The 8,514-nt window shown below is 44.5% G+C and overlaps 1 protein-coding gene across 2 annotated transcripts; it reads right to left on the bottom strand.

The window, feature by feature from the left end:
* Positions 1 to 151: 151 nt before the first annotated feature.
* On the bottom strand, positions 152 to 2,302 carry LOC122324139. Of its 2 annotated transcripts, XR_006247105.1 has the most exons (3): positions 2,179 to 2,302; positions 613 to 2,065; positions 152 to 499 (listed from the first exon to the last, which is right to left on the bottom strand). XR_006247105.1 is itself a non-coding variant. In XM_043218363.1 (2 exons), exons 1-2 carry the CDS (start codon positions 2,264 to 2,266, stop codon positions 900 to 902), a joined length of 1,254 nt encoding a protein of 417 aa, XP_043074298.1. In that variant the 5' UTR covers positions 2,267 to 2,302; the 3' UTR covers positions 152 to 899. The 2 variants fall into 2 exon arrangements, 1 of the variants encoding a protein (XP_043074298.1); XM_043218363.1 differs by having other exon boundaries at positions 152 to 2,065.
* Positions 2,303 to 8,514: the final 6,212 nt, after the last annotated feature.

Genomic DNA, 8,514 nt, shown 5'->3' with positions numbered 1-8,514 from the left:
CAAAGATAAAATGTGAATTTCAAAATAAGTAATAGAAATATCAAAGAAAAATATCACCGATCAAACGACTTGCCCAACAAAAGCAGAGAGATTCATATCTTTATTATTCATCATTTTTATTATTCATATACATATTCAGGGAAGTATTTCTGTTTCGGCTGCTGTGTCCATGTCAGAGTTCGTCCTGTTATTAGTCTATGTACAAGTCGTTATTCCACATATTACTTCCTGACGCTGGCCATCATCACTGAATGTGACTGATCTTCAGGGAACTCTGCCCTCTTATGTTCCTGGTGGTGTTTGTGTGGAGCAGAGCTTTCAGGTGGATTTGACGATGACGCGCTGGACTGGCTCTGCCGGGTGCAGTTTGCGGTTCCCGAGGAGGAGACGGACACAGGTTGGAGCTGAACCGCATGGGCGTCACGGTTAGCAGAGGCAGGGATACGTGCCTTTGCGCATGCGATATGCCTGTCAGATGTAGTCCATGTGCTGCATTCACCTTTTTAAAGAAAATGATATTACTATTTGCATCGGTCACATTAGTAATGCTGTTTACACGATCAGAACACGACAAATTAGTGTTACAGGCCATTTTGTCTAATTGGTACTGACCTGTTTGTACAAATCGACCGCCCGTGTGATGCACAGTCTGCGTGTCTCGTCAGCAGAGGCTTGCTTGGCGTCCCAGATATTGTTCACACTCCGTTGGAAATGGTCAAATTTGCAGAGCTGAGAATGAACTTTTCTGAACTCCAGTCCATCCCTTAAATTTCTGGTCGTCCTGAAATTTCCGTCGAGCGTCTTTCTGTATAACAGAGCAAAAATGTTCGTTATGGCACGTTGTAAATGGATTTGATGAGCCTGTAATCAAACAAACTGTTAGACAAAGGATGGTTTTCTTACCTTAATTGCTTCATTTGCACATGCTGGATGTATCTCCGTAAAAGACATCCAAGACGCAGCTCAACGCTCTTAAGTGTCTGATTGACGGTTCCTCTGCACAGGTTGTACATTTCAGAGGAAATGCTGTTATTTTGAAAAGCTTGATCCAGCTGCTGGAGGTTGTTTTCTTGAGCTTTGATGTCAATCACGAATGATGGGCGTTTCGTGCTTGCGTGAAGCGGTTTGTCAACGTCCTCCTCGTTTTTCTCCATGTACAGCTCCTCAATGCTGCCCGAGACTGCAGAAGCATATCTGCGAGTCTCGGGCTTGCCGGACTTCTGAAGTGATGGCTTGACTTGAGTCTGAATTCGGGGCAGATTCACAGATGAGGAAGGACGGGTGTGGACAGGAGACAGACTCTGGCGTTCTTCCACCGGCATGGCATAAACTTTTGCCATCTCTACAGGTCGTGAAACCTGAGGAAGAGCAAGAGATCTGACGAGGGATGGACGATGGATGATGTGAGGAGATGGACTCCGGAGATCTTTGTGAGCCACCGTCTCTTTAAGTGAGCTTTCTGTTCTCTCCATTGCCTCTTCAAGTGACGTGAAGTTTGCCATTTCTTCTCTGGTAACTTTCGTCTCCTTGACAGATCCTGTGATCTTGCGGAGAGCAAAAGTTCTGGCAGGGGCAGGAAGAAATGCTCCATCAAGGAGAGCTTTTGGAGCTGTGTCTTCAATATTTGTCTCTCGTACAGGTTCTTTGACCTGAGGGAAAGCAAAATCATCTGCCTTGGGTTTCACAGGAAAGGCAGACAATTTTTTCACCATATGATGCTGGACTTTAGATCCATTTTGATATACAGAAGGAACAGAGACGCGTCTGTTCACATCTTGAGCCACGTCGCTCTTTTTCTGAGGTGTCTTGAGGGTCTTAATTTCTGAGCAGTGATCTTGAAAAGCCTTGTTGAGGTTTTCAATGGTCGCTGCTGATAGTTTCAGCGCCTTGCTCATGGCTGGGCTGCAGGAGGCTGTTTTGGTGATGCTATTCAACACGCTGATCAGGTCTGATGAATACACTGATGCTGTGGTTGAATTCGCTTTCAATTCTGCTACCGTGGGACAGGGCGGCAGAGACTGGATGCTTTTAACTAATTTGGGATCCAGCTCTTTTCCTGGTTTACCTGAAGAACAAAGACATTTTTAATTGTAAGCTACTCTGATGCAGCATTTTAGATCACATTGCAAACAAAGCGATTCAGATACGGTTTTTGATGGTGTGTGTACGTTAACTTACCTTTCGGCTTCATGGTCAGAACTTTTTTAGATGCAACCTCCTGCATTTTTCTGAAGTTCTCTCGAAGGCGGCTCACATTGCATACCATATTGGACTGAAACTCGTCTATGGTATTCTGCAGGTCCTCCAGCCACTCCATGCTGATCATGGATTTCTCCACTTTTCAATCTCCCATTCTAGCGATTCCTCTGTAGATATAAAACATCAATATATGAGTTAGCACAGCACAATTAATGAAAATAATCCTAAAATTGTGAATTGGCTTGTTGTTATGATCAGTCTCAAGGACGATTTAAATAAATATATGCGCTGCTTGTTCCAAAGTATAGCACATATCTCATGTCTGCATCTGCTCTGAACATCTGAATCATTTTCCCCAATCTCATTTTAAATTGCAATTTTTAATACTGTGAGAGCTTGAAGAATCAGACCAGTTATAGATTATTAACTTAATCTAAAGTACTGAACTGCATAGGCATAAATGTTTGATTAGAAACGGATACTAACGCATATCGTTAAATCGCTCCAGGTAGTGACTGAAATTCCTCCTGCTGTTCTCGGGCTCTATACTGAAGGTCCGAGATTTTGTTCAGCAGCAATTGATGTTTCACAAGCCCGTCAATGTGACCGAAGGAAACGTCCTCTTCGGATGAGTCGAGAGACGCATTCCTCACAGACATCTCTGACGTTTCATCCACTGCTGTGGATGAAGATGATGAAGAAGAAGATGGGGTATTTTTGTTAAAAGCCATTTCTGATCCTAGATGAGGACTACGACGTACTAAGACTTTCAACAATTCTGGTTAACGCAGTTCTGAGAGTATTCACAGATCTCTTGTGAGCTGTTAGATACTGTCAAACTGTGAATTTCAAGTCTGAGTAGACGATTCCGCGGGGTTTTCGTACTAGTTCAGAGAGATATTCACTCAAATATTCACTCGAAGAGCAAGCTACAATTAAACAATGCTCTAATTCCAAAATCAGGTTTTACAGTTGCCCATTGTGACGTCGTAATCAAACGTTCCATATGGACTGCTCAGAGTTACCGTGGCAACCGGGACAGGAAACGTATCCCGCCGGATTGCTCGTGAAAGTGGGCTTCCCCGCCGCCATTCTGCGATTTTAAATAAATAGAAAAGTTTTTTTGTTTGTTTGTTTGTTTTTTTTAAGCTGTACGGTACAACGCGAACTTCGTGAGCAGGTAAAGTAGTTCTTTAAAGTCGCGAATTTTACTTGAACTTGAGATATAAATAGTTTATTGTATAAATAGTTTCCAGCGCGTTCATGTTTCCCGCATAGCATACAAAGAAATATTTTGTGTTAAGTAAATTACCTGTATCGTCTGTGTCTAGGCCTATACATCCATCTAAAAATGATCCTTTCCGCCTGTATCGGGTCATTTTTGGTATCGGACGTCAGGCTGAAATGCCCTCAGTAAACAGAAAATATGTGGCAAGGCATTTAATATAAATTTACATATGTGACGGGACTAAGTGATTGACATCGGTCTTCACCTATCAAGGACTTGGAGAGTCAATTTAAGGCTGGGTTGGTGCGTCACGTCCGATTTTCCCGCCCGTGTTCATTGTCTGTGCGGACTAGCTGCAGGTAAGCACGCGCTATTTTAACTGGTAGATACCTTTAAGACCCGTTGAGTGCATGTGGTTTTTAAAGTGTTCCTGTGTACCATTATGGTGTACCATTTGCATTGTTGCGCTGGTGTGGCGTTAGTGGAGCTGATGACTGTTCGCCTTTCAGGTAATGCACGTTCTTCCGAGCCGGTGTTTTAACCTGTTAATATACTTGTGGAGGTAATGTTGTTACGCGCAAAATAGGCATGATTTCCTGTACCCCACTGTGTGAGCGGAAGGCATGATTGACAAACCGGTGCCCATAGGTATTTATTGCGGCGTAATATTCTCACGGTAAGTGTTACCAATACTTAAAATTGAATTTGGGGAACCACGTGATGCAGATTAACATCTTTGTCTTTTTGCGTAGGATCCTCCCTTTTGTTTCGTCCATATAGAAACCGCGTGCTTTGGACATTCTCTTTATGCTGCTAAATTATCCTGGTTACAACGCGGAAGCTGCCGTCAGTAACTCTTAAAAGGGACTGTTCGTGCTTGGTTCGGATGTGGTTTTAATGCCCCCTTCGGATTTATGTATTCTTTATTTCTGGGAGTAACGTTCAAGATTACCTCCCTTGTTCCCATTCGTTAAACCTGTCTTTTTGTTTGTCTTGTTGTATTTAACTATTTTTCTTGATTGAATTGTTTGATTTAAATTACCTTTTGGATGTAACCTGATTTTGTATTTGATCTAAATCTTTGTTTTCTCTCTTCTTGGAACCAATTGGATTATTTCCCCATTGTATTCTCTTTGTTTTGCACAGTTTTTTTTGCCATTCGAAAATTTTCTTATATTTGTTTGTACCCTTGTTGGTGCGGCGTGGCTTTAATGTATTGTTTGTTATACTTTTTGGTTAATGTTGTAATTCTGTATTTATTTTGTTTGCTACGTTGCAGGAGCTGGGGTCCCATGGGTGGTTGGATTTCTCTTCTGGTGGTGGTTCTTCTTGGTATGCTGTGTAACACTGAGTGTTTAGTAGTGTGATCTGAGTGCACAGGGGTGTGTGCGTGGAAGTGTGCCATCGTGGATCGGCTGAACTCGATGAGTGGGTGGAGGATTTGGTAGCCCAGTTAAAAGCTCAGGCAAGTTGTTGCAGAGTGCCCATCGGCTTCTATGGTTGTAGCCATTCTCTCTACAGCTGATCAAGCATTTTTTCTGGTTGATCATTTGGAGGGAGAGGCGAGGGAAGAAATTTATCGGCCAGCAAACGAAAGGGAGGACCCAAAACAAATTATTAGAGTATTACGTGAATTATATGGTTGCACAAAGTCTTATGTAGCACTTCAAGAGGCGTTCTTTTCCAGAAGACAACAGGAAGGAGAAACTTTGGTGGAATTTTCTTTGACTTCTCACTTTATGCAGAAGACTCATCAAGGCCAGTCACCTCATGGCATGCCTAATGCTGAAATTTTACTGAGAGACCAGTTTGTGGAGTGTTAACGATTGTGCTCTTCGACGGGAACTAGTGCGTCGTCAACCTACAGTCACATTGTTTGAAGTTCGTAGCGAAGCCCTGCGTTGGGAAAGGGAAGGCATGCCTGGGGGGGTGCGTGGTAGAAGTCAGTCAGTCCCTTCCGCTTATGGCATTCAGTATGGTGTACAGTGACATCAGTATGTCAACAGTAAAAATGGTTCAGCGGCGTTAGAAATGAGCGAATTACGGGACATGCTGCGAAAGCAGCAACAACAATTGAATCAATTAACCCAAAGTATGGCTCAGTTGCAAATTCCTCAGGTACGCCCTCGACCACTGAAGGCTAATATAATCTGCCGAAGGTGTCAGCAACCTGGCCATTTTGCCAGGGATTGTGACGGGGAGAGGATATCTGTTTGCCCACCACCAACTTGCGTGAATTCAGCATTTTCAGCTCTTCGGCCAGCATGGTACAGCCCTTTTTGATTTACCATCAGTGTCAAGGGCCCCTAGTTTTGTTTTTCAAGCTTTGCAACATTGCCATCGGATTGATGCTCAACCAGTTGTGGAATCTAGGGTACGCGTTAGGATGCGTGGACGTCGGGCGTGTTGCATCGTGGGTGGAACTATGAAATTTGTTGCTGCAACTTGTTCCGTGCAATGTTCAGGTAGTACCATACTGTTTGAACCGCCCACTTCTGGTCTACCAGCAGGTTTGTTGGCCTCTCCTGCTCTCTTGAGGTTGGACAACGGTACTGTGTATGTGCCTGTAGTTAATGTTGGTACCAGCGATATAGTGCTGTATGCTAACTTCATTATTGGTACTGTGAACAAGGTTGATGTGGTTAGTTTACCCCTGGAGGTTGCAGAAGTTAAAACAGCTGAAGTTAAGGTGAGTATGCAGGTTGTGCCGGCTTCTCCTACTGTGCAGGATCAGATAGCCACGTTAGATTTATCTGTGCTGTCAAAAGAAGAACAGGGTAAGGTTAGGGCATTACTGGAGAAGTATTTGCCCGTGTTTGCTGCACATGATGGTGATTTGGGATGTACTAATTTAATATCTCATGATATCCCCTTGTTGGACGACATCCCTGTTAGGCAGCGGTTTAGACTCATTCCTCCATCTGAGTATGAGGTGGTAAAGGCGCTCCTAAATCAACTCTTGGAAACCCAGGTAATCAGAGAGAGCTGTAGCCCTTATGCTTCGCCAATTGTTCTAGTAAAAAAAGAAAGACGGTAGTTTACGCATGTGTAGACTATCGTCGGTTAAACTCAAAGACTAGAAAAGATGAATTCCCTTTACCACGCATTGAGACTTTAGACTCACTGGCAAGAGCCCGTTGGTTTTCTACCATGGATCTGGCCAGTGGGTACAACCAAGTATATGTGGCAGAGCGGGATAAATCTAAAACTGCTTTTTGCACCCCGTTTGGCCTTTTTGAGTGGAATAGGATGCCATGTGGGTTGTGCAATGCCCCAGGCACCATCCAGCGATTGATGGAACGGTTGTTTGGGGATCAGCAGTGTCAATCCCTCCTTTTCTATCTTGACGATATTGTTGTCTTTTCCTCTTGTTGATCAACATCTTGCTCTGATGGAGCTTGTCTTGAGTCGCTTGCAAATGAAAGAGTTAAAGGCCAAACTATCTAAATGTGCCTTTTTTAAAAAAGTGCATTATTTGGGACATGTTATCTCTTCAGAAGGGGTCTCTACTGACCCAGTTAAGGTGGAGGCAGTTGCACAATGGCCTCGGCCAACTTGTGTTTCGGAGTTGCGCTCCTTTTTGGGGTTTGCTAGCTACTACTGGCGCTTTGAGGAGGGGTTTGCCAAGTTAGCTGCCCCTCTTCACAGGTTGGTAGCTCAGCTGGCAAACTCAAAGCGTCCAAAGCAGGGGGCTCAGGACTTTTGTTGAATCCTGGTCAGCGGAATGTCAGGTGTAGCTTTGAGGGGTTGAAGGGTAAATTAACAAAAGCACCAGTACTTGCCTATGCTGACTTTTCACTACCGTTTATTTTAGAGGTAGATGCCAGTCATGGTGGACTAGGGACAGTCCTTTCACAGGAGCAGCAAGGTAGGGTGCGCCGTATAGCCTATGGTAGTCATAGTCTTAGGCCCACGGAACGCAATACATCTAACTACAGTTCTATGAAATTGGAGTTTTTGGCGCTCAAGTGGGCCATGACGGAAAAATTTAGGGAGTACTTGCTGGGCCATAAATGTTTGGTGTTTACTGACAACAACCCCCTTAGTTGACATCTGCGAAATTGGGTGACAACAGCGTTGGGCTGCCCAAGTGGCAGCATTTGACTTCGAAATTAAATATAGGTCAGGCTAAAGCAACTGTAACGCTGATGCCTTGTCGCAACAAATTTTTTCGAGTGCAAGAGAAGTGCGAGAGTGGTGCCCAAGTGTAGCTGTTCCAGGGGCTTTGCAGCAAGCTGCCCAGGTGGAATTTGTGACCTCAGTCAATCAGGTCACCTCGCTCCTGTGCTTTTCTAGTAGAGACATGGGTTGTTCAGCAGGCAGCAGACCCAGTCATAGGGGAGTTGTTGGCATTCTGGAGGCGCAGGTTGTTTCCAACTTCGGAACTCTCGAAGTTGGTGACCATTCTGCTTCGACAATGGGATCGCCTTGTGGAGACTGATGGGGTGCTCTATCGCCATGTGCTTCGCCCAGATGGCGGTGAGGTCTTTCAGGTGTTATTGCCAGCAGTTATGAAGCATGAAGTCTTGACCCAGCTTCACCAACAGCATGGGCACCAGGGAGTGGAGCGTACATGTCAACTTGTGCGTCAGAGATGCTACTGGCCTCGAATGTCGGCAGATATTGCCCGCTGGTGCCAGGAGTGTGAGCGGTGCCAGTGTGCTAAAGGCGCCCCTTCTGCCCCTAGAAGTTTTATGGGACATTTTTTGGCTGCCCGACCGAATGAAATTTTGGCTTTGAACTTCACTGTGTTGGAGCCCTCAAGGTCTGTGTTGGAGAATGTCTTGATAATGACTGATATTTTTACAAAGTATACCTTGGCAGTGCTCACTAGAGATCAGTGGGCAGAGACTAGCTCAGGTTCTTGTGATCGAGTGGTTTTACAAATTTGGTGTGCCAGGTCGTATTCACACCACGGCCGTAATTTTGAATCCACTCTCATTCAGAACTTTGTAGTTTGTATGAAGTCAAGAAGTCACGTACTACCCCATATCACCCAGCTGGAAATGGTCAATGTGAACATTTTAATAGAACCTTACATGATTTGTTGCGCACTTTACCACTTTCCAAACAGAATGATAGGCCGC

Source organism: Puntigrus tetrazona, chromosome 19, assembly GCF_018831695.1.
Source record: "Puntigrus tetrazona isolate hp1 chromosome 19, ASM1883169v1, whole genome shotgun sequence".
In the NCBI taxonomy this organism is placed as follows: domain Eukaryota; kingdom Metazoa; phylum Chordata; class Actinopteri; order Cypriniformes; family Cyprinidae; genus Puntigrus; species Puntigrus tetrazona.
The sequence above is the reverse complement of the archived record's forward strand: the minus strand, read 5'-3'. Positions and strand labels throughout refer to the sequence as shown.

What these genes read in the sequence shown, in the direction of transcription:
- LOC122324139 (XM_043218363.1), bottom strand. Translation starts at nt 2,266, where the DNA reads ATGGTATGCAATGTGAGCCGCCTTCGAGAGAACTTCAGAAAAATGCAG. An exon ending in TCTGACCATGAAGCCGAAAG is followed by an intron (nt 2,066 to 2,178) that starts GTAAGTTAACGT and finishes TTTGTTCTTCAG; the next exon opens with GTAAACCAGGAAAAGAGCTG.